The 25,433-nt window shown below is 43.1% G+C and overlaps 2 protein-coding genes across 7 annotated transcripts; one reads left to right on the forward strand and one right to left on the reverse strand.

Annotated features, from left to right (window-relative positions):
- On the forward strand, positions 1-4,298 carry Dazap2 (DAZ associated protein 2). Of its 2 annotated transcripts, none has more exons than XM_046435476.2 (4): positions 1-156; positions 1,161-1,279; positions 1,675-1,843; positions 2,872-4,298. In XM_046435476.2, exons 1-4 carry the CDS (start codon positions 144-146, stop codon positions 3,192-3,194), a joined length of 624 nt encoding a protein of 207 aa, XP_046291432.1. In that variant the 5' UTR covers positions 1-143; the 3' UTR covers positions 3,195-4,298. The 2 variants fall into 2 exon arrangements, with proteins under 2 accessions (XP_046291432.1, XP_046291431.1); XM_046435475.2 differs by having other exon boundaries at positions 1,675-1,920; positions 2,872-3,144.
- Positions 4,299-5,197: 899 nt separating this feature from the next.
- Positions 5,198-24,577, reverse strand: Smagp (small cell adhesion glycoprotein). 5 transcript variants are annotated; one of them, XM_046435479.2, is made up of 5 exons: positions 24,127-24,576; positions 23,319-23,479; positions 23,145-23,216; positions 6,821-6,898; positions 5,198-5,926 (listed from the first exon to the last, which is right to left on the reverse strand). In XM_046435479.2, the coding sequence occupies exons 3-5, from the start codon at positions 23,176-23,178 to the stop codon at positions 5,748-5,750; spliced, it is 291 nt and encodes a 96-aa protein (XP_046291435.1). In that variant the 5' UTR covers positions 23,179-23,216; positions 23,319-23,479; positions 24,127-24,576; the 3' UTR covers positions 5,198-5,747. The 5 variants fall into 5 exon arrangements, with proteins under 5 accessions (XP_046291435.1, XP_046291436.1, XP_046291437.1 ...); XM_046435480.2 differs by lacking the exon at positions 24,127-24,576 and adding an exon at positions 23,931-24,046; XM_046435481.2 differs by lacking the exon at positions 23,319-23,479 and having other exon boundaries at positions 24,132-24,577.
- Positions 24,578-25,433: the final 856 nt, after the last annotated feature.

Genomic DNA, 25,433 nt, shown 5'->3' on the forward strand with positions numbered 1-25,433 from the left:
GGGCTTCCGGCGGCAACGGCACTTGGGCGTCGGGTGACGCCGGGCGGGCGGATCGTCACGTGACACGGAAGTGACTCCGAACAGGAAGAGGACGAAAAAAATAACCGTCCGCGACGCCGAGTCAAACCGGACCCGCAGCCACCATGAACAGCAAAGGCAAGGACTGGGGGCGGCTGGGGCCGTCGCGGGGGTAGTGCGGGTCGGGAGCGAGCGGATTCGGAGCCCAGGGTCAACAAACGCCAGTTCTGGGACGGGCTGCGCCGCGCCCCTCGGCCGGCCGCAGTCCTGGGGGCAGCAGCTGACGCCTTCGTCATTGCTTAAGTACCGCTGCTCGCTTCGTCCCAGTCCTTTAGCTCTTAAACTCTGTGGCGCAGTTTGGAGCTGCGGGCTCCGATGTGTGGGGGGGCCTTGTCATGATGGACATCTTCAGGAGCAAATGGGGAGCTAGAGCAGGGATTAGGGTGGGCCAATGGAGAGCTGGCAGAGGCGGGGCGCCCCGCTTAAGAACAACAGGCAGGGCACCGGGCTTAACTAGTGAAGTGCCGGTTGGTGGGCGGCCGGGGCCTACAAGGACCCTTTCCCCCTTTCTTGCGCATTCTTTGCCCTTCACTGGCGAGGCTAGAATTTACCCCTGCCCCTGTGATTGTACCAATGAATTTGTCAGAACATGATCCCTTTCACTTTTTCTCGGTCTCAGGGTTCACTTCCATTCACGTACTCTCTTTATTTGGAAGTCGACCTTGAATAAGAATCTGCGAGGCAAATAATTAGAACTACCGTTACTCATAAAGTCTGGGGTGGTTACAGCTGGGCCTGTGAAGACTACTCCAAGAGCAGAAGCACCCTAGATACATCAACAGTCCAGAACCTCAGGAACGGGTCCCCAGATTTGTCCTGCATTCCGGAGGGGGCCCGTTTAGACTTTTCCCTTACATCAGTATGCTAGTGGGAACAGCGCCTTTCCTGTCCAGTCAGAACCCAGCACCTTCCATTTATATAGATACAAACACAATGCTTATTTTCTTGGCTTCAGAAGTCAAGCCCTCTGGAGTAGTCTATAAATCTTCTGCTTGCTTCCACTAAGTTAGCTGTAGGGTATGTCTTGCTTAATTTTGGTAGCTCTGTATAGTAGGCAACCTATATTTTTTCTTGTCCTCCAGGTCAGTATCCAACGCAGCCAACCTACCCAGTGCAGCCTCCTGGGAATCCGGTATATCCTCAGACCTTGCATCTTCCTCAGGCTCCACCCTATACTGATGCTCCACCTGCTTACTCAGAGGTACTTTGAGTTTATCAAACTTGAATTGGTTGAGAATACTGTTGGACCATATTTTCAGTCCTTAAGTCTGCTCTTAGAAACAGAAGTGTCCACATGAGTAATCTAAAACAAAATCCAGCAATTTGTTGGAGTTGAGACTGCATTATCTGACTATCTTATGTTATTCAGCAAGTTATTCTGCACAGGTTGCTGTTAAGAAGATGAGTTTTTGGGCTTTTAGCCTAACACTGGCTATCGCAGGAAATGATCCAGAATATTGAATGCCAGTGGAAAGACAACTTGTATAACATAAAAAGTGTAATCTGCATATGGAGAGTTAAGAATTGACTTGATAAAGAGATTTCAAGTAGACATGTCACAGAGTAACATTTTGCTTTCTCTTCTGCCCCTTTTAGCTCTATCGTCCGAGCTTTGTGCACCCAGGGGCTGCCACAGTCCCTACCATGTCAGCTGCATTTCCTGGCGCCTCTCTGTATCTTCCCATGGCCCAGTCTGTGGCTGTTGGGCCTTTAGGTTCCACAATCCCTATGGCTTATTATCCAGTTGGTCCCATCTATCCACCTGGTTCAACAGTGCTGGTGGAAGGAGGGTATGATGCAGGTGCCAGATTTGGAGCTGGGGCTACTGCTGGCAACATTCCTGTGAGTATGACCTTATCAGAAGAAACTCAGCCCATATATTTTAACATTTTGCAGTGACTTCATTCTCTTATCATCCTAAGATAATCATTGCCAGTATTAGTGCAACTATTGCTATCTGATAGGCACAAAGTGGTCAGGGGGCAGTAGAACTGTGGCAAGTGATGAGCATCTGGCACATTCACTGGGATCTGAGTTAACCAGATTGCTTTGTTTTCCTGCCTTATGAGTCCTGCTTGCTGCTTTTCCAGTTATTTTGGTACAGCAAACTAGTCGAGTAATGCTCTTCATTCATTCCATAAGCATTCACTTGATATTTGCTATCAGCATGATATTGTATTAGGAACTGGCTGATTAAAAAAGTAGAATGCATAATCCCTAAAAAGTAGCTTTTAGAAAGACAGGGATTTTAATTTTCAGTGTCTCCTGCTTAGTTCCCCAGTGCATGGGATTTAGAGCCCACATGGTCTTTGCTAAGGCCATCTACTCAGGAACATATGCTAGAGATGAAGTGGAAATAGTGTCATTAGCAAACCTTTAGTTAGTATAGTGGTCTGATTAAAAACTAGAGGGCTGGGATGTAGCTCATTGGTAGAGTGTAGGTTTAGGTGTGCAAAGCCCCTCAGCACCCCCAAAACACAACTACCTAGGGATCCTGTGAGATCTGTCCCTGTTTTGGGAAAATGAATAGGAGTGATTTTCTACCCTGAAAATTATTTGGGGGCTGGTATCCATAGGCTTAATCTTGGAGCTAGAACTCTTTGAATGAGTGATAGACTCCTTTCCTGTTTGCGTCTTGGGTTCACAGAGAAAATACACCAGCTTTAGAACTCAATGTGGTGGCAGCACTAGCTCCTTAAACGCTATTGGTTAGCACCCTGCCATCTTCTTAAGGTACTCTGCTTCACCCATGTCTTCTTCCCTTTGCCCATTCTACCTGTCCTTTCCTTTCAGCCTCCGCCTCCTGGATGCCCTCCCAATGCTGCTCAGCTTGCAGTCATGCAGGGAGCCAACGTCCTCGTAACTCAGCGGAAGGGAAACTTCTTCATGGGTGGCTCAGATGGTGGCTACACCATCTGGTGAGGAACCAAGGCCACTTCTGTGCCGGGAAAGACATCACATACCTTCAGCACTTCTCACAATGTAACTGCTTTAGTCATATTAACCTGAAGTTGCAGTTTAGACACATGTTGTTGGGGTGTCTTTCTGGTGCCCAAACTTTCAGGCACTTTTCAAATTTAATAAGGAACCATGTAATGGTAGCAGTACCTCCCTAAAGCATTTTAAGGTAGGGGAGGTGTCCATTCATAAAATGAATGTGGGTGAAGCAGCCCTAAGGATCTTCCTTTAATTCCTCTGGAGTAATACTGTACCATACTGGTCTTTGCTTTTAGTAATAAAACATCAAATTAGGTTTGGAGGGAACTTTGATCTTCCTAAGAATTAAAGTTGCCAAATTATTCTGATTGGTCTTTAATCTCCTTTAAGTCTTTGATTTATATTTCTTGTTAAATGAAATGCATTAGTTGTCTGCCTCTTCCTTTCCATCCTCTGCCTCATGTGCCATCTCCAACCCTAGTCTTCCATTCCTCCCACCAATCTCCATTAAATCAGTGGTGCAGGACAGAAAGCCAGTCAGACTTGTTTCCTTCTCTCCTTGCACTTCTCTCCACTTGCCATCTTTTAACTCATCTTTCACAAGGATCCTCTGAAACCCTCTCTGTGCCCCAAGCGCATTGCTTCTGCTTTGGCATCTCCTCAGGCAAAACTAGAGGGTGCCTTTTGGACCCTCCTCATAGGTTGTCTCTGCATACACGAACCTGACTCAGTTTGCTTTGGTGCCAGAAAAACAGCTTTGTTTGAACAAAGGATATCAGTGCAAACTGTCCCATAAAAAAGTTTGTTTAAAATATGAGGGGCAAGGAGGAGGATGCATTTCAAAGGCTTGACTTTAGAGCCAAATTAAAGGGAGTTTTCAGATCAAAAATTGGTTACCATTTTTGTCAGTGTCTGATGCCACCACTCACAGCTCCCAAGAATTCCTAAACTGGTTAATAGGGTCATATTGTGAAAACTTCACTATAAAATGACTTGAGTCCAGTGAAATCTCATTAGGGTTAAGAATGTTTCAGGGATCCTTAATATTTTGATTTTTGTTTTCTGAAATTGGATTTTATTTTATCTTATAATTTCAGTTCATCTAAATTTTGTGTTCTGTACATGTGATGTTTGACTGTACCATTGACTGTTATGGAAGTTCAGCGTTGTATGTCTCTCTCTACACTGTGGTGCACTTAACTTGTGGATTTTTTATACTAAAAATGTAGAATAAAGACTATTTTGAAGATTTGAATAAAGTGATGAAGTTGCATTACACCTCACTCCAAGGATTCTTTACTTAGCTTGTTTTTAGATCTATTCTGCATATAACTTCTTTTATATCTCAGCTAGGTGCTGCTGCTGTTCTGTTTTCTTTTAAATAAATGCAGGAGTACAAGGCCAAGATTTGACTATTTTCATGAATTTCACTTTAGATGTTACACCTATTTTCACTTTATTACCTAAACAACTTTCATATTCTGGGATTCTGAACCTAAACTTACTAAGGGAACAAAATTGGTTTCTCCTTACTTACTCTACAGTTCAAATTGAGGAAAATGTCTTAGTATTGCAATCCCTCTATACATTCCGGGTGACCTTCAGTTAGTTTTCCCAAAGCTCTGTGTGGGGAAATACTGGAATCTAGGCTGCCAAGATTGGATTGATTGCTCAGCCTTTGGATCTTGGGTTGCTTGAGCTTGGACAATGAAGTCAATACATAAAGACCTTGAAGGAGGGCTAGCTTAATTCCAAAGTAAACAATATCTGAGGAGCAATAATTTATACCAAAATATTGTACCTTTTAAACACCTCATTTTGAAACTAAATTCAAGAAGCTTCTTAGATCGATTGTGAGGAAGCTGGTGGCAAAGGAGGTAGGTAGATTTTTCCTTGTTCCCTCTGTGCATACATATGAGATTTGGGACCTGCTGACTCTTGCCAACATGGAGACAACCAACTCATCTCCCACGGTATGTTTCTGATGATGCTCTTCTGGGACAAGCTTCCTGGACCATCACTGTCTCAAACTGCTGATATAGTTCTGGGAATTTCTGGAACTTCCCTAGGGTCCTTATTGTTTAGAACATATGCAAATGGTTAAACAGCAAAACAAAATGATGTCAAAAAAAAATTAAGCAAAGATAATTCAGAATGTAGTTACTCCTTGCACATGAAAACCTGATTTTTATATCAAAAAGTTTAATTTGGCTAAAAATAGCATAAGGTTGTTGGGGAACATGGAAAAGGGGGCTCAAACCAAGGGATGCAGCACATTTATCAGGAGGTAAGATCCTCTGAGTCTCCTATCCCTCCTAGCAGGCTTCTCCTATAATATTGAGCCTCTCAGAAGAAATTCTGTGGATATCTCCACTAGGGCTATAGCTAGGTGACCAGGTAAGGGGACAAGAGTATAGCCAGTGACACTCTTTTTCCTCCCTTCAACCTGTTAAGGCACATACTCAAATGTTCCCTAGCATAGCCCCACCTTGTTGGCAAGTCACAAACACCAACTCTATTACATGGCCTGGTTAAAAACAAGCAGTTTTCTCCATGTCCCTGGTCATGGACTGGGAGTTCAGTCCTGTTGGCATTTGGGCCTATGCCCTGGAAGGAGCTTGGAATTGCCCACATCAGTGTCACTCACTGGCTTCAGATAAAAACTTTCCCCTAATAAATAGTTGATGTGTTAGCCCTGGAGCTGGGAATTAGCTCCTTGGGGCTGAGAATCATTAGATGAAATACTCCTCCTTCTCTCTGCCCTTGGCTGAGTCACTCTCCATCTGGAGGATGGTGCTGGGCTCGCCTTCTGCAGGTTCGTAGGTGACGTAGCTGCCTTTGTTCTTGTACAGGTAAAAGAAGATCAAGATCACGACCGAGAGCAGGGTGAGGAAGACCACGGTGATAACAACTTGGAAAGGAGAGGGAAAATGGAGATGTTTCAGGATTGAGGACCTCTCAGGGGTTTACTGGGTCACCTGAATTAGATGATTCCCTCACTCCTCCTAAGAGTTCTCTTTTTTAGTTAGTTAATGTCCACTTTCAAATTCACATTCCCCCACCAAGTCCAACTTCCACGGTCCATGGTACCCATGGTATCCAGGATCTCCTATTTCTAAGGAGGCAAAGTTTTTTTTTGGAGATAGGGCAGTATTAGGGATTGAACCCAGGGACACTATATCACTCAGCTACATTCCCAACCCTTTTTATTTTGAGACAGAGTCTCACTAAGTTATTGGGGGTCTTGTTAAGTTGTTGAGGCTGGCCATGAGACTGCATTCCTCCTGCCTCAGTGTTCTGAGTCAGCTGTACCACCTTGCTCAGCAATGACACAATGCTTTTTGTTTTTGACAAAACTGAATGTCCCTCCCAAACCAGTTCCTGATGATTATGATGAAAATGGGAAGGAAGGAAGTAAACATGTTATCCCAACAGGAAGGGTGTTTTTAAATCCGTAGCTTCCGGCAGAGTTTCTCTGATCTTTCCCTTTTCTTCACTCACTTAACAAACCATATATATCCTCATTCCTACCCACGTACTTGAGTGTAGTGTCCATATGCACCAATGCCTATTTGTGGTCACCTCCCAGCCTAGCATTTACCAGCAGTGCTTCTGACAGAAGTTTTTTACAGCCATGTGAGTGCAAGAACCTATATGCCAGAATGAGCCCATTAATGGATTTGGTCCCTGATGTTGTGGTGTTTTTCCTAGTTCTTGGTTCATCCCACCAGGTTACAGGCTGCTCTGGAGCAAGAGGGCACTTGATCCCAGCGGTCCTTTGGATTTGGCTCAGAGCCTTTGTTACCTGCAATAAGTGCTGTGCTGGCTTCTTCAGCTTCTGGGGACAGGGCCTCAGTGGCCTGCAGAAGCGGGGTGGTCAGTTCTGGAAAGTTCAGAAAGTGGAAAAGAAAATGGTGTAAATTCTTTTGTTCTAAAGCATATTTGTCCCTCAAATTTCATTACCTCACCTTTTCCCCTATTCAAAAGTTATCATTCAGCTCTTATAGGAAATCTGAATAGAAAAACTTGGAGAACAGAGAAAAAAATAAACTGCTTCCCAAAGACAATGAATCTTTGCTTAGGTCAGTGGTTAAGAGAATGGGCTTTTGAGCCTGACTCACTGGGTTTCAAATGTGAGCTCTGTTCTTTACTAGCTGTATGACCTTGGAAAAATTACTTAACCTCTCTATGCATCAGTCATTTCATATTCAAAAGGCAGGTAATAATACTTTATAGGGTTATTGTGACATAGTAACAGTAAGGATAAGTCATTATTAAGAACGTGTATGTGTGTGTGTGTGTTTTGGCAGTTACTGGAAAATGAACCGGGGGCGCTTTGCAACTGAACTATATCCCCAACCCACCCTACCCCCAACTCAGACAAGGTCTGAGTTGCTCAGGCTGGCCTCAAACTTTCAATTCTCCTGCCTCAGCCTCCCAAGTGGCTAGAATTATAGGCATATGCCAATTTTACATGTTGGCAAGAATACATATTTTTACATCAGTGAAATCAAATGATGAGCATATGTACCTGTATAGCTATTTATATTATAGTATCATAGTATGTACATTCTTTTCAGGGTTCATTTTTTAAAAAAATTTTTTAGTTGTCAATGGACCTTTATTTTATTCATTTATTTATATGTGGTGATGAGAATCAAACTCAGTGCCTCACACATGCTAGGCAAGTGCTCTTTATAATCATTTTTAATTAATAAAATAATGACCCCCACCCTCATTGAAAACCCTTTTCTGTATTTCCAGGATAGGCTGTATACTTTAAAAGGCTCTGAAACAGGCCTCTCCTGTCCTAAAATCTATCCTGCACCCGCTTCTGTAGTGCTCCATTTATCCTTCAGAGCTTGAAAACTCCAGCTAAGTCATTACCAGAATTGGGGCATAATAAAACTGTAGCCTCCAGAAGTCCCTTTAAAATGTTTCCACAGGAAGTCAAGAAGCCCTTCAATTCTTTCTTAATTAGTATTTTAATGTAACGGCTTGAAAAGGTAACAATTAAGTAGAGGTTACTACAGGTTAGAGTTTGTCCAGCAAAGGCACCTGGCTGACCCTGGAATCACCCTGGTGTTCATTCAATAAATAACCACAGCAGCACTCTAGACCATCCACACTTGGCCAGGTGGAGGAAAGCAGACAGGGAGAGCTTCACAGAGCCTACCCTCCACCACACCCACAGTTTCCACAGTTCTGAACTACAAAAAGCATAACAAAGGAAATCCCACATTTAAAAAAGCATTTGGTAGAGGGACCTAATGCAGTCTTCCAGCCAGGTGTGACTTCCCAAGGAAGTAATATTTGAACTGAGAGTTGAAGTAGGGGTAGGAGTTCGCTGGGTATCAAGGATAGGGCACATTGTAAGCAGAGAGAATAGCCCGGATTAGAGCTCTGAGACTCAAAGGCCAGAATGGCTGGCACAGAGTATGAGCATGTTCCTGCCCAGTGCCTGACACCTTCAGGTTTCCATCCAGGGCAAATGAAATTATGTCAACAATAGTGACTTGTGAGCCTGTGCTAAGAGGAGTCAAGAGTCTTGAGGGTTCTTTTCACACAGGCCAAGGGGGAGCTTCATGAACAGTTCTGGTCCTGTAACAGAGAAAGCAGAGGTAGGCTGCCTAGGGTGCTTCCTCTTCCTCTTCCAAAGGCCAGGCCAAACCCTGGCCAGGACATACCATTAGAAATGGTAGTGTCCTCAGTCACCTTTTGACTTTGATTTGTTCATTCACATCTATTATCCACGGAAACTATACCAACCAACTTTGCAAGGCTATTATGTGGACTAAATGAGAAAACATGTAAGTATCATTATAATAGGTACTACTTAAAGTATCATTTAAGGTAACTATATGCTTAGTGATTAAAAGGAAAAGCTGTTTTGGGCTTGAATCCTGCCCAGCCAATTACAGGATGACCTCAAGGAAGTGTGTGCAAGAATCTATATGACAGAATGAACCCACTAATGGAGTTGGTCCCTGATGTTGTGAACCTCAGAGGTTTCTTCATTTGTGAAATGGGAATGGGGTGGGCAGTTTCTAGGATGGGTCCTGAAGATCCTCACCTCCTAATACTGACACCATGTGTATGGGCTTCTCTAGTGTGTGGGATGGATCCAGTGACTTGCTTCTAATGAATAGACTGTGGCGAAAGTGATGGGATGTCATTTCTGAGACTAGGTTTCATAATCCTGAGTTCTACCAAAAAGAGGTCCTGAAGATTTTCTACTTGGTCATTACCTCAGACTGCCTCCTCTCAACAGGTACTTTCCTCCCTAAAAATCTCCCAGGCCCACACTCCATATTCCCACCATTGATCCAAAAAGGCTGCTTCTAGTTTTGCCTTCCTTAAACATATACAAATTTAAGATACACAAACACTGAGAATGTTAATGTATGTTTGAGGTCTAAATATAAAGATGAGTCATTTCACTTCAATTAATCAACAATATACTCTGCACCTACCATGTGCCAGAGACATTGACATAGAAGCTGAGAATGTACCTGTGATGAGGTCAACCAGAGACTAACCATGGAGCTGAATTTTAGTATGTTTTAGAGAACAGATACAGAAGAATCCCTGGAAAGAGAATCTGAGAGGGAAGGTAATTCCTGTTTGGGAAATTCTGCAAATGAACCCAATTATAAAACTGCCAGTTACTAAGACCCTAATTTGTGCTAGGTACTTTATATACATTATTATTAATTAACACCATCACTTCAAAGTGGGAGTTTCTGTTTGCAGATGTGGACCCTGAGGCCCAAGGAGAGTTAAGAGGCATGACTCATATTCCACATGAAGTAACAGAGATGGACCAAGATCTGAATCTAGGACTACTTATCTCAAAGCCCAAGCAAAATATTCATGCCAAATGCTTCTACTACTGTCCTTTTTTTTTTCCCAATAGTGAAACGTAACTATAAGGCAACACAAACTTTCCAAAATGTTTAAGGGTTTAAAAGGGATGGATACAGGTGGGCTGGGGATGTAGCTCAGTGGCAGAGCACTTGCGTAGCATGTACAAGGTCCTAGGTTTGATCCTGAGTGCTTCCAGGAAAGAGAGAGTGAGTGAGAAAGAGAGAGTCGGGAGAGGTATGGATACCTATAAGAAAAGCCAGATTACAATCAAATACAGATTTAAAGTGAACTTGATCATAGGTGATTGGTCAGGAGAAGATAATGTGCATACTGGTGTAATGTGGACAGCATGTTCATTCATATACAACTTTCCTAGCTTTAGTTCTTGACCTGAGCAGAGGCAAGCTTTCTCACAACTAGAAAAACCTTTTGTGTGGTGGGGAGGCAGGGGAGAGGTGGTACTGGGGAATCAAACCCAGGGTGTTCTACCACTGAGCTACATTCCAGCTCTTTTATTTTAGAGACAGGGCCTCACACTAAATGTCCATATTGGCCTAAAACTTGTGATCCTTCTGCCTCAGGAGAACATTTTATCAATATAGGAAGACCTTGAGAGAAAAAAAAATTCAATAGAATGCCTTCTTTGGATATAGTTGGTTTCCACTTATATTATTCCATCTGTAGAAGCAGTAAGCACAGATGAGGGAAGTGAAAAGCAATTTACCTTGAAACTAAAATAATGAGTTAATGAAGAAGACATACCTTCCTCAGATATTTTATTTTTATTTAAAAAATTTTTTTAGTTGTAGATGGACATGATACCTTTTTTTGTTTATTTATGTTTTTATATGGTGCTGAGGATTGAATCCACTACCTCACACATACTAGGCATGTGCTGTACCACTGAGCTACAACCCCAGCCCTCAGATTTTCATTTTTAATGAAATGGTCAGTACTAGAAGCAAAGTCTCTCTGGAATCTACATCTAGAAGAAGGAAGCACCCAGCCCTGGCTGCAAAGGACTGACTGGGACTCAAGGTTCAAATGCTAGTGGGGACTGAACTCTGCCAATATTTTTACTGGGGTTGTTATATTTGATCAGAGCGCTGGTTGCAATGTTCTGTAAGAATTGTGCTGTGTGCCCCACGGCTATTTTTTCCTGAAGTCCTTGTTCAATAGTGTAATTTCAGAATGAATCTTTCAAAAAATATACGTAATGTTTTCCAGCAGAAATGCCTACATTAGAGGATGCCAGAGACTTAGAAGAATAGTGTCAGGAAGCTATATGTAGTTCAAAGTTGCAAACAAATTTGAAGGACAATTTCAAAAACATTGTATTTGGAATCAGAACATGGAAAGAGCTAGACTTGATGTTTGGGACTGAAGATGTCAGGTTGGAGGTAGGAGAAAGCAGAATTCCCTCAGCACTTTTTGGCCTCTGTTTCCTATCAAAGAGAATGATTTTTACACTATGGAGCAGTAGGAGCCTTGGGGAATGGAGAAGTGAGATCGAGAAAAAGGAAGCTTCCCATTATTTAAAGTGCCAGGCCAATCTAAAAGGGGTCCAGAGACATGTCAAGGGATCTGACAGCTTGTAAATAGCATCTCTGTTGGTAACATAGGAGCTTCTGAGGAAGAGAAAGGGGCCAGACCTGAAGGACTGAGGATTGAACCCAGAGGTGCTATACCACTGAGCTACATTGATTTTAAGACAGGGTCTCATTAAGTTGCCCAGATTGGCCTTAAACTTGTGATTCTCCTGCCTCAGCTTCCCAAGTTGCTGGGAATACAGGTGTGCACCCTGCACTTGGCTAGAAGGTGGATTCTGTAATAACTAGTGAGCTTGACGGGCTTCCCCAGCAACATTCTGGAACAAGTTATTAGGGCCTGCTTCAGGGGCCTTGAACTCTGAAGAGCAATCATTAAGGGTAAGTATGGGACCACCAAGAGCAGGCTGGGGCAGGCAAGCTGTGTAGCCTTCTTAGACTGAGATTCTAGGATTGTAGACAGAAATTAAAAAGTTAATTCAATAAGCATTTAATGAGTGTGAACCCTGTGCTAGGCTCTGGGCACAGATCAGTGAATGAACCAGGAAAGAGCTTCTACCATTACTGTTCCTCCAAAAACTAAATAAAAGTATCATAGATCCAGTAATCCCATTTCTGAATATATATACCTAAAAGAAATGAATGGGACTCAATGATATGTATACCAGTGTTCATAGTAGCATTATTTACAATAGTCATAGGTGAGACAATCTAAATGTCCATCTACAAATGAATGGATAAACCAAATGTGTGTGTCTGTGTGTTCACAAACTCTGTGAAATATTATTCAGCCTTAAAAAGGAAGGAAATTCTGACGTTACAACATGGAAGAATCTGGGGGCTGGGTTATGTCTCAGTGGCAGAGCACTCGCCTAGCACATGTGAGGCACTGGGTTTGATTCTCAGCACCACATAAAAATAAATAAATAAAATAAAGGCATTGTGTTCATGTATAACTAAAAATATTTTTTTTTAAAAAAAAGCATCTGGAAGATATTTTGCTAAGTAAAACAAGCCAGGCACAAAAGGACAAATATCTGATTCTACTTATTCTACTTATCTGATTCTACTTATATTGATTATCTAGAATAATCAAAATGCATAGAGACAGAAAATAGAATGGAGGTTGTCAGAAGCTTAGAGAATATGGAATGAATGTTTAATGGGTGTAGTGTTTCAGTCTGAGATGATTAAAAAGTTCTGGAATGGATAATGACAACAGTAAATGTCTGACAATGTGAATGTACGTAATGCACAGGGCTGCACACTTAAAAATGGTTAAACTGAGCTAGGCATGATGGCTCAAGCCTGTAATTCCAGCAACTCAGGAGGCTGATACAGAAAGATGGCAAGTTGGAGGCCAGTCTGGGCAACTTTGCAAGACCCTGTTTCAAAATAAAACTGAAAAAAAAAAAAAAACCCAGGGATGGGGGGCGGTGCTGGGGACATAGGTCAGTGGTAACGTGCTCTGGTTCAATCCTCAGCACATCCCCCCCCCCCAAAAAAAAAAGATTAAAATGGTAAATTTTATGTTATGTATAATTTTACCACACACAAACAAAAACCCTTCTCTTCATACAATTTGCATTGTTATAGGGAGAAGATGGTAAACAATAAACAAAATGCATAAGTAAAAATAAATACAAGCAGGAAAGGGATAGGGAGTAGGGATGTGGAGTGGGTTACAATTTTAAGTATGGAATCCGGGAAAGCTTTACTGATGAGGCAATTTGGGTAAAGAACTAAAGAAGATGAGGGAGGCAGTCATACAAAGATCTGGGAGAGGAATATTCCTGACAGAGAAAACAGAAAGTTCAAGTTAAAAGTACTTGGGCTGGAGCATGCTGGGCATGTTAAAGGCATAGGATAGAACAAGAAGAAGAGGAGATGAAGTCAAGGAGATAACTGAATGTGGGCCTAGTAGGCCACTAAAAGGACCTCAGTTGTTTTTGGTACCATGGATTGAACTCAGGGGCACTCAGCCACTAAGCCACATACCCAGCCCTATTTTGTATTTTATTTAGAGACAGGGTCTCACAGAGTTGCTTAGAGCCTCACTTTTGCTGAGGCTGGCTTTGAACTCGTGATCCTCCTGTCTCAGTCTCCGAGCCACTGGGATTACAGATATGCGCCATCACACCCAGCAGGACCTGAGTTTTATTTTTGTTTTGATACTGAGGATTGAATCCACTTCACCCCTGAGCTACATCCCCAGCCATTTTTATTTTTTATTTTGAGACAGGGTCTCACTAAGTTGCCAAGAGTCTTGCTAAGTTGCTGAGGCAGCCTTGAACTTTTGATCCTCCTGCCTCAGTCTTCTGAGCTGCTGGGATTTCAGGCATGCTACCTTGCATCTGGCAGGGCCTCAGTTCCTCTGTGATGAGAAGCTTTTATAGGTTTCTGAACAGAAACAGATTAAATTTCCATTTTAAAGTAATGCTTTTTAAGCTTTGTTGTTCAAAACAATCTCTTAAGGTTCTTGTTAAAATGCCAACTCTGATTCTGTAGGTCTGGGATGGGGCCTGGAATTCCAAAGACTACTTCTGAAACCCTGAGACCACCATGTTGTGAGGAAGTCCAATTAGTCCAAAGGGGAATAAGAGGTCATGTGAAGGGAAACCAAACACTCATGGCTCAGATGGCATCAACTGTCAGATGTGTGGGGAAGGCCACTTTGGACCTTGTAGCTATGCAACTGAGCACAGGTGAAGTCACCAGAGGTATGTCCAACCAACCCAATGAACTGTCAAAAATCATAAATTGATTTTGATTTGTTGTGTTGTGAGCACTGAAGACAACTTTATACCTTTATACATACTAGACAAGTGCTCTAACACTGACCTACACTCTCAGGCAAATTATTATTTTAAGCTATCAAGTTTTGGGGTGGCTTGTTAGGCAGCAACACATAACTGAAGCAGAGATTTATTTTTGATTTTTTGTAGTGCTGGGAATAGAACCCAGGGCCTCCCTCATTCATGCCTGAGTCACAGCCCCACCTGGGAATTGATCTTAAAAGATCCCTGTGACTACTGTGTGAACAATAGGTTGTGGAAAGGTGGGGGCAAGGGTAAAAGCAGGTTGTACTCTACAAAACTAAAGGGGGAGACTTTCCAGTTTACACAAAAGCCTTGATTGGACTTAGCAGCAGCCCAGTAAGAAAGTGATGGGGTTCCATTCTATTGTGAAGCAAGGACTGACACATTGGATGTGGGGTAGAATCAAGGATGACACCAATGTTTTGGGCCTGAGTACCTGAAAGGAGGTAAGGCATGCTATTATCCAAGATAAGGAAGCCTGAAGGAGAAACAGACTTGGAAGGGACATGACTGTTTATCAGATACACAAGTGCAGATGTCAAGACTAGAATTTTGAGAAGAGATTGGGATAGGAGATTAAAACAAAAAACAAACAAAAAATCCCAACCCATCAGTATACTGAAGACCAATAGGGTGGGTAAGACAGGAAGTACACATAAAGAGGGCCAAGGACTAAGCCTAAGGAGACTGAATAGCAGGTAAACAGATCAAGTATGAGGACTGTTCACTGAATTTCACCACACAGAGGTCACAAATGACCTTTGCAAGTGCTGGTGAAGTGCTGAATATAAAACTGTGGTTTAGGGTGGGTTCAAAAAAGAAATGGAAGAAGCACTGGAGGCAAAATATAAATAAACTCTTACAAGAAGTTTTTCTGTGAAGGTGAGCAGAGAAATAGGGCTGTGACTAGAGGGGAAAGGGAGTTTGGTTGTTTTGTTTTTAGGATGGGAGAAATGCCAGCATGTTTATGTATGGACAGGAATGACTCATATGAGAGGGAACAATCGGGGGAGAGTGGCTAGAACCATGTCCTTGAAAGAAAGGGACCTCATGCACAAATAGAGGGGTTGACTGCAGACGGGAGCAGAGTGGATCCATTTTAATAGCAGGAAATGCAGAGTAGGTGGCACAGACACAAGTAGGAGGGAGATGGGGGTGGGGCTTTGGCAGTTCTCTTCTGAGAACTTGAATTTGCTCAAGAAAATAGGATGCAATGTCATCTGTTAAAAGTGAGGAGAGGATCAGGCATGGTGGCACATGCCTGTAATTCCAGCTACTCAGGAGGAAATTTGAGGCCAGCCCGAGCAACTTAGAAAGATCCTGTCTCAAAATAAAAAATAAAAAGGGATGGGGATATGGCTCAGTAGTAGAGCACCCCTGGTTCAATCCCCAGTATTAGTGAATGAATGAATAAGAATGAGGATAGGGAGGGGGCTTAAGGAGAGACGAAGGTGCTGCATGAGTTGATAGAGGTCCCCCAAATGTGATAAAACTGTTTATAATATCCTTGTGAGAAGGGGAAACTAATTTAGTCTGACTTTAAGGACTAAGTAAGTGGGGCAGTAAAACTTGTCTGAATAAAATGTTGCCAGTATAGACAGAAGTTCTTCCCCTGAGATTTGACCTTAGTTGTTTTGGATTGATATTGTTATGCCAAATCACACCTAGGTCAGGTTAAGACCTTCATGTAATCAAAAATAAAATTATTAAGTCAAAAAACAAGAAAGTCCAATATATTAGGGCAATAATAATGATTATAGCATATATATACACACACACACACACACACACACATACACACACACAATATGGCATATATATATACTGTATATATATCTAGATCTATACATATCTCCAGAGTTTTCGCAAGGTCTTTGGTTTTGGTGTGCACTTCACTGATACCTTCTACCTGGATTTAGCATGCAGGGGTTTAGTGCAGCCCTACTTTGTCCCACTCCTAGACTGCTGAGCTCATTTGCTGTCACAATTTTTAGGTGTCCAGGCAAACCATGTCAGATAAGGAAAGTTTGCAAGAGAAAATTCAGGGAGAGATAGGCTTGAATTCTGCCTTCTAGTAGGCCAAGGGGTGACTATTCAAGAGGACTAAGCACAGAAAATAGAGGGAAAAGACAGATGTCTCCTGGACAGAGAGAAGAAAAAAACAAACACAGGTTCATGGACTACTGTGGAGAGAAAATCTGAACACAGAATAAGAGTTGAACCAAGCTGACCCTCAGGACCTCTCTCAGATTTAATTTCAAAAAATTTTATAAATTCAAAGTGTTCTATCAGAGTTCTCTTCAAATTCAATTGTTTTTAAAGACAGAGAGAGAGAGAGAGGAGAGAGAGAGAAAGAGAATTTTTTTTTAATATTTATTTTTCAGTTTTCGGTGGACACAACATCTTTATTTTATTTTATGTGGTGCTGAGGATCGAACCCAGTGCCCCGCACACGGCAAGCAAGCACGTTACTGCTTGAGCCACATCCCCAGACCCCAAATCCAATTTTTGAACTGGTAAAATTTCAGCAAAGTCTACAGTTTAATTATAGACTAATCATATTGTACCAATGTTAATTTCTTGGTTTTCACGAATGTATGTGCATAGAAGATAATGTCATTAGAGAAAACTGACAGTTTCTATAAATCTAAAATTCTTCAAAAATAAAATATTTAAGGATGAAACCCAGTGACAGAGCATCTGCCTAGTCTGCATGAGGCCCTGGGTTCAACTTCCAACACTGCCAAGAATAAATAAGAAAATCAAAACTTTGAACCCCTCACACAGTGTCCTGGGAGCTTATGAGCAAGGCCTTCAGGTTTTAGTATCAGAATTACAATCAATATTTATGATCTGCAGTTTATAAAACACACATCACTTTATCTCCACCCCAAGAATGTGCAGATGAGCAAGCTGAATCATGTAGCCATGGATTGCTCAGCAGTTAGCTGAGTGGTGTTTCAAGCCTCTCTCCTCAGTCCACAGCACACTACCAACTCTCCAAGTTCTCTTCTTTGTCTTCAGTTGGGCATTTTATTTACACATCCATTGGATAGTGTTCTCTGTGTTTTGTGGCAGAATGGAAAGGGTGTTCACTGTGGCACTTTTTGCAAGAGTGACACATTTCTGAATGTCTGTCAGTAGAGAAATACTGAAATAATTACAGGCCATCCATTCTGGAAACACCATACAATTGTTAAAGAGAATGTGATAGGGGCTGGGCTGTGGCTCAGTGGCAGAGCACTTGCCTAGAATGTCTGAGTCACTGGGTTCAATTCTCAGCACCACAAAGAAAGAAAAAAAGAAAGAAAGAAAGGAAGGTCCACTGACAACTAAAAAAAAAAAAAGAGAGAGAGAGAATGTGTTAGGGTTGGGCATAGTGACATGGGCACCTGTAGTCCCAGTTACTTGGGAGGCTAAGGCAGGAGGATCACTTGAGCCCAGGAGTTTAAGACTAGCCTGGGAAATATATCAAAACCTTGTCCTGGGGTGGGACTGTAGCTCAGTGGCAGAGCTCTTGTCTAGCATGTGTGAGGCACTGGGTTTGATCCTTAGTATCACATAAAAGTAAACAAATAAAATAAAGGCATTATGTTCATCTACAACTGCAAAAAACAAAACAAAACAAAAAAACCCTGCCCCCCTCCCAGTCCCTCCATAAAAAAGAATGTGGTAGGTCTACAACATTACCAGGACAGAGTATGTATACTACTTGACAAAAAAGCAAATTGCCACATAATATGTATAATATGAATAAATCTTTGTAAAAAAAAAAAAGAAAATTTAAAAAAACATCTTTATAAACATGCACACCCATGTCTGTATGTACACAGGAAAGGAAAGGTCTAGAAGGCTTTCACTAAGGGGCTTTTTTTTTTTTTTTTTCTGGTACTGGGGCTTGAACCCATGGGTGCTTTACCTCAATCCTTTTTATTTCTTATTTTGAGGCAGGGTCTCACCACGTTGCTAATTGGCTTACCAAATTACTGAGGCTGGCCTTGAACTTGCAATCCTCTGGCTTCAGCTTCCTGAGTCTCTGGAATTACAGGTGTGCATCACCACACCCAGCCAACATGTATTAATTTTTAAATGAAAAAAAATAGACAACAACAACAAAGTAAACTCAGTTCAGGAAGCCTGGCATGAAAACGGAAGCAACATGCTTGGGTGAGCTCAGTGGCCGAGCGCTGGCTTAGCATGTGCAAGGCCCTGGGTTCCATCTCCAGCACCTAAAAAAAGGGAGTTGGGGGCGCTGGGGTTGTGGCTCAGTGGTAGAGCGCTTGCCTAGCATGCGTGAGGCCCTGGATTCAATCCTCAGCATCACATAAAAATAAATAAATAAAATAGAAGTATTAAAAAAAGGGAGGGGGAATGGATTAAAACCTTCCCCCCATTATCTTCTGTTCCTTTCCAGTTTTTTCTTGTCAACTTGTCCAAACAAAGAAATAATAATGCTATTCTCTACCTTCCCTTCTTAGGTTTGGGAAGACTGCAGGACCATTTTTTTAAAATATTTATTTTTTAATTGTAGTTGGACACGATACCTTATTTTATTTATTTTTATGTGGTGCTGAGGATCGAACCCAGGGCGTCACATGTGCTAGGCAAGAATTTTACCACTGAACCACAACCCCAGCCCCCCCAGGACCATTTTTATTATAGGTGGGAGGCCAGGGCAGAGGACCACAACAAGATTAAAGGCTCCACCCAAGTCCCAACCAACAGAAATGACCTTTAAGATCTATTCTGTTCATTCAGTCTTCTTGTTGACACAGATACTGGCTGGTTTCTTTGTGGTCCTTGTTCCCAGGTGGAACTAAAGCTCTTATCACCGAGGCATCAGATCTGTTGCCTCCTGAGGCTGCCAACCTACTTATTTGCTCTAGACCTGCCCAGCAAAAAGGCGACTCCCCCAGTTCTCCTTACCGTGGGAATCCACCCTGGAATTTTGTCCCTTCTCCTTCCTTCTCTTTCATGTGTGCTGAGTGGACAGTGGGGTGGAGTGAGACCTTGGGAGCAGTAGACCATGACGGAAAGAACACAGGCTTGGAGTGAGACAGATTTGGCATAAAATCCTGCCTGTCATGATTAACTGCACTATATTGGGAAATTCTCTCTCTCTCTCTCTCTCTCTCTCTCTCTCTCTCTCTCTCTCTCTCTCTCTTTGGTGGTGCTAGGGATTGAACCCAGGGCCTTGTGCATGTGAGGCAAGCACTCTACCAACTGAGCTAGATCCCCAGCCCGGGAAATTCTCTTAATCACTGAAAATTTCTTAACTTTCTTGAACCTTGGCTTTTGCTTCAGTAAAATGAGAATAAAACCTGCCTCACAGGTTGTGACAAGGAATATGCACAATGAAAAATGCCTGTAATCCCAGTGATTTGGAAGGCTGAGACAGGAGGATTACAAATTGGAGTCCAGACTCAGCAACTTAGTAAGGCCCTGTCTCAAAATAAATTAAAAATAAAAGGCTGAGGTGTAGTTCAGTGATAAAGTACCCTTAGGTTCAATTCAAGAAAGAAAAGAAGGGAAGAAGGGAGGAAAGAAGGAAGGAGAAAAATGCTAAGTATCTTAAAATCGTGAGGGTGACCTGGGAGGTAGCTAATATGATTATTAGGTGGCAAGAGATGGGCTTTCCCTGGTGGGGTGGGCAGAGCCCACCAAGGCAAAGTTCCATTTGTCCTGTTTCTAACAGGGCTGACTTCTGCACTGGGCAAGGTGCCTAGGGTGCACAGCACTTCTGTGGGCCCATGAAAATGCTTTTTAATGATTTTAATTTTAATTTCCTTTAAAATGAGTAGAAACAACAAATTTTAGGTTAAATAATATTAATGTTGCTATATTGATTATTAACCATAGATAGATAATATTATATCTTCCTTATGCCAATGCAGTTATAAAATACGATTTTTAACTTTTTTTTAAATGAAGAAGCACACAAAGGCAAATGTGCCAAGGGCCCAGAAAGGTTATAAATCAGTCTTACTTTCCACCCCTGAAGGATATCTCCTTTAGGATATCTCTACAGTTTGGGCACAGGGATGTGGAGGAGGCATTGGCAGGAAGGGTGGAGTGGAAAGCTGGACCCTTGATCTCATCCTTCAAAGAATAAGCTGTCTTCCTGTCCGTGATTGCTATTCTTCTTCTTCTTTTTAATACCTTTATTTATTTATGTGGTGCTAAGAATCAAACCCAGTGCCTTACACATGCTAGGCAAGTGCTCTACTATTGAGCCACCACCCCAGCCCCTGTGATTGCTATTCTTTTCTCCATTTCTGTTCCTGAACTTACATTTGCTTGGACCCTGTGGGTAGGTATTGATATGTCCTAAAATATCACTCATTGGGTCAAGAATGTAAATATCAACAAAACAACAATATAACAACTCAATTAAAAGATGGGTAAAGACTTGAACAGACACTTTCCCAAAGATATCCAGATGGCCAATAAGTACACAAAAAGATGCTCAGCATCACTAATTATTAGGGAAGTGTGAATCAAAACCACAGTGAGATACTACTTTACACCCAGTATGACTACTCCAAAAACCCTAGAAAATAATAAGTGTTGATAAGATATGAAGAAATTGGAACCTTTGTACATTGCTGGTACGAATGTCAAATGGAATAGCCACAAGGAAAAATGGCATGGTGGTTCTTAAAAAAAAAAATTAAACATAGAATTACCACATAATACTGCAATTTCACTTCCAGTTATATATCCAAAAGAACTGAAAGCAGAGACTTAGACAGATATTTGAATACCCATGTTCAAAGCGGCATTATTCACAATAGCCAAAAGGTAGAAGCAACCCAAGGGTCCAACAGATAAATGGATAAACCAAATGTAGCATATACATATGATGGACTATTACTCAGATTTAAAAAGGAAGGAAATTCTGACAGATGCTACAACATGGATGAAGCTTTAAGGCATTATGCCAAGTGAAATAAGCCAGACTAAAAGGGCTAAAATTATATTACTCTATTTATATAAGGTACACAGAAGAGTCAAATTCATAGAAATAGAAAGTAGAATGGTGGTTGCCAGGGGTCAGGGGAGGAGAGAATGGGGAGTCAATGTTTAAACCGGGATGGAGTTTCATTTGGGAAGATGAATGGATGGTGGTGATGGTGGCACAACAATGTTTATACTTAATACCACTAAAGATACACACAAAAATGGTTAAATGTTAACACTTGTAGTATTTATATTTTATCATATATTTTTGAAAAGGAAGAAAGAAAAAAATGTAAATAGTTCCCCTTTGCTCAGCTCTTAACCAGCCATGCCAACTGCCCAAGTATCACCTCTTTTCCCCAATGGGCAGTTCATTCTGGAAGTCCCCTGTCCTCTCCTGCTGAACACCCTTCTGGATAAGCCGCAGTCTCTATAGCTTCACACATGGCACTACCATCATCTAAATGATGTATTTAGATGCATCCCTTTTTGCCTGGACAAACAATCACATCCTGTCAAGGATGCTCAGATCCCTTTCTCACTGAGGGGTCTCAGTGGATTGAGCTAGACTTTTGCTCATTTTTCCTTTTTCTTAACCTTCTCACCAGACAACTATAAGTCTGAACTGTATTCATCACCATTCATAGGAGACACTGTCTTGGACTTCCCTGGGGGTTATCATTTGCCCATTTTCATATCAATAAACAGGAATGTTGGTTCTAATGACAAATGAGACTGCATATGAAAATGAAGGAATATAGGCCAAGCAGTTCTTCCTCTCTCACCCTGTCTAGCAAAAAGCAATCAATAGCTGGGTGCAATGGTTCACGCCTGTAATCCCAGTGGCTTGGGAGACTCAGCAAGGCGCTAAGCAACTCAGTGAGACCCTGTCTCTAAATAAATACAAAATAGGGCTGGGGATGTGGCTCAGTGGTTGAGTGCCCCTGAGTTCCATCCCCGGTACCAAAAAAACAAAAAAAAAACAAAAAAAACCAGAAACGTAAATATCTCATAGTTTGTTTGACCCAGCCTGATTATAAAACGGAAGCTGGGAATCCATTTTCAGTGTCATGAGGTAGATCTCTGCCAGAGCATACTTCCAGGGAACAATGGGTTTGTTTTTTTTTTTTTAATTTTTATTGTTGGTTGTTCAAAACATTACATAGTTCTTGATATATCATATTTCACACTTTGATTCAAGTGGGTTATGAACTCCCATTTTTACCCCGTATACAGATTGCAGAATCACATCAGTTACACATCCATTGATTTACATATTGCCATACTAGTGTCTGTTGTATTCTGCTGCCTTTCCTATCCTCTACTATCCCCAACAATGGGGTTTTGATACTGGGTCTATATAAGTGGAGTGGAATTAGAAGATAGAATCCCTTTCCAGGGAAAGGTGGGTTTCTAACTAGTACTCAATGTTACTAGAGCTTTCTAGATACTAGGCATTGTTCTAGGTGTTTTATATGGACTATCTCATTTAACTGGACAAAGAGTCTCATAAAATTTTCCTTATTTTACAAACCAGGAAACTGGAACTTAAAGGTTAGCTATACTATCTTTTGCCTCCCTATCTTTGAAAGGTTCCTTTTCCATGTTTAATTATGGGGGTTGCTGCCACACTCTTTGCCACACCTATGAATGATTAGAGGGGTGAATGTAAAGCTGCTCCTTTAGGCTTATAAAGAACTTCATAAAGTCAAGGTTATAAAGCTTTAAGTAGTAGGGCCAGAACTCTCCTGGTCCAGGAGACTTCAGAATAAAACTGCCCTAAGGGGTACACTCTGTAGCCTCCTGCTTTCCAGGACGTTTTCTTGTGTGAGGCAAGCAGGGAGGGCTGAGGCCTCTGAGAATTCCAGGCCTAGTCTAAGGGTAGGAGAGGTAGAACAATTCTCTTGCTACTGGGTTAGGCAAGGCCTTCACCTACCTCCAGGAGAAGGCGTAGTCGGGAGGTCAGTCATTGCTGCCAAGGGTTAAGTACCTTGCAGGAGAGGCAGATCTGTAGGAAGAAGGAAAAAGTCAGTAATGAGGTGGGTGGGCCTGGAGATTCCTTTGGTGCCAGGTTTTCTGGAGTCCCTTCCCCACTTCCTTTTTCCCTTACAGCTCGCTTGTCTTCAACCCTTCTCTTTGGGTCTCTCTGAGTATCTCCTCAGGCTCCAGGTAACAATCTCTCTCCAAGAGCAGATCCGGGGTCCCCCGTATCTGGGGTGTGCCACCTTTGCGACCCGTTCACAGGGCCCCCAACTTTTACCTAAGAAACTTCTAAGAGCCGAAAAAGTTAGGCAAAGTGTTGCAAATGCCAAAGCGCGACTACAGGTACCTGGACTGCTACAGCCTGGAGTTTGGGCGGAGCCATCCACTAGGTGTCAGAAGAGGGCCGACAGGGTCAGGCCCCGCGGGGTGGGGGCAGGGGGACCATCAGACACCAAGACTGGATGCAGGGGGCCCCCAGATGCCTTTCGGCGGGTCTCAAAACCCAGCTTCTCCGTGCTTGGCCCGCTTCCCCACAGTCCTGCCTTCGTTGTCCAGTGCGCCGTCCGCGCACAGCCCACCGAACCCACTGGCGCGCCCTTGCGGAACCCCAACCTGTGACTCCCTCATCCAGGGACCCCCCTCAAACTCCGCGGACGTCGAGGGTCATGCGTGGACCGTGAGGGTTGGGTGTTCGCCCCGGAGGGCCGCCGCGCCCCACCCCGCAGCCCTCCTGAGTTACCGACACTCGGAAGGGCTCCGCGAGCAGAAGGGCGCCGGTGCGCGCCGGGCGGCGGGGCCGTGCGTCCCGGGACGCCGAGCTCGGGCCGCTCTCGGTTTCAGTTCCTGCCGCGGCCGAGGTGACTGCCGATTGAGTGTGGGCGACCGCGCTCGCCTAGCCCTCCCGCCTCCCCAGATCCCCTCCTCCGCGTGCTCACCTTACCAGTCGGACAGGCTGCCGGGCAGGGCCCGACGCCGCTCCGCGGGTCCTTTTGAACTCGACGGGGGCGGGAACCGCAGAGATTCGCGGCGGCTCGGAGAGGCCGAGCGAGAGGGACGGGCGGAGGACCCCGCGAGGGAAGAAGCCGAGGACAGACGCGCAGAGTTAGCGGCGGAGGCCAGCCAGAGTGGGGGTGGGGGCCAGGCCGCCTGGGTGGGACAGGAAAAGAGGACAGAAACCGCCCTCTGCAGGTTCCCTCTGTCCGCAGGACCGCCTCTGCTCCCTAGGGAGGAAAGGCTGCCTTCCCTTCTCCAGTTGTCACTGTGCTCCCCGTCCGGAGCCGCTTCCTCTCTCGCCCAGAGGCTCCAGAGCAGATGGGATCTGAACCCCCTGCTAACTGAGGTCCGTCGGGTCTCCCCGGGGTTGACGTAATTTGAATTTTCAGCAAGTGTGGAAAATTACATATACCTGGTTTGCGTATCATTTATGCAAATTGTCTGGTGTCCCGAAACTTGGACTGTAAGCTAACTTAGGAGGCACACACGCGGGTGGTGAGACATTGCAAATGAGGTAGGCACAGAAACGAGGCCTCACCCAGATCTTCCTTGTTCAACAATCAACCGAAGCAGTGTAGTGTGGAGGGTAAGAGTGTCGTGGACTTTGGATTCAAACAGACCCAGTTCCGCTGCTTGCTAGCTGTGTGACTCTGGACAAGTTAACACCTCCAAATTCTGTTTCCTAGCAGAATTTAGGAGATTTGAAAGTGATCATTGCCTATAAAGCCATTACACAGCCACAGTTCTAGCACATGGTAAGCACCTTAATATAAATGTTAACTAGCACCATACTTTAGCTCCCTTTTGACTCACTTCTTTGTGGCAGGAAATGTTCCCACATTAATCAGAGTACCTCAATGAGTAAGAGGATGTAATAGTATACAACACAGGCTGTAGAATTGGCTCTGCTGTGTAATTTTGGACAAGTTGCTTCTGTTTCATTTCTTTTTCCCGGGGTAATACCTGTCTCACCATAGCATTACTGTGGGGATAGAATAAGTTAATTCATACAAAGCATTAGAGCCTTACCTGGCACATAGTAAGTGCTCAATAAACATTAGCTATTGTTATCCTGGCCATCCACTTAGAGTTGGACTTCTTGTAGTTATTCTGCCTTCCATCCCAGTGATATAGACTATTGTGCTTATTCCTTATTCCTTTAAGTTCTACAGATTTGAGAATCAATATTTATATAGATGATTAGAAAGACAGGTGCCATCAGGTTGTGGGTATTCATCTGGTGAATAAA

This window comes from Marmota monax, unplaced genomic scaffold, assembly GCF_021218885.2.
Source record: "Marmota monax isolate L192 unplaced genomic scaffold, Marmota_monax_Labrador192_F-V1.1 WCK01_AAM20220418_F8-fsc00012, whole genome shotgun sequence".
Classification (NCBI taxonomy): domain Eukaryota; kingdom Metazoa; phylum Chordata; class Mammalia; order Rodentia; family Sciuridae; genus Marmota; species Marmota monax.

What these genes read in the sequence shown, in the direction of transcription:
- Dazap2 (XM_046435476.2), top strand. An exon ending in CTCCACCTGCTTACTCAGAG is followed by an intron (nt 1,280 to 1,674) that starts GTACTTTGAGTT and finishes TGCCCCTTTTAG; the next exon opens with CTCTATCGTCCGAGCTTTGT. An exon ending in TGGTCCCATCTATCCACCTG is followed by an intron (nt 1,844 to 2,871) that starts GTTCAACAGTGC and finishes CTTTCCTTTCAG; the next exon opens with CCTCCGCCTCCTGGATGCCC.
- Smagp (XM_046435481.2), bottom strand. Translation starts at nt 23,178, where the DNA reads ATGACTGACCTCCCGACTACGCCTTCTCCTGGAG. An exon ending in GACTACGCCTTCTCCTGGAG is followed by an intron (nt 6,899 to 23,144) that starts GTAGGTGAAGGC and finishes TGAACTTTCCAG; the next exon opens with AACTGACCACCCCGCTTCTG. An exon ending in CAGCACAGCACTTATTGCAG is followed by an intron (nt 5,927 to 6,820) that starts GTAACAAAGGCT and finishes CTCCTTTCCAAG; the next exon opens with TTGTTATCACCGTGGTCTTC.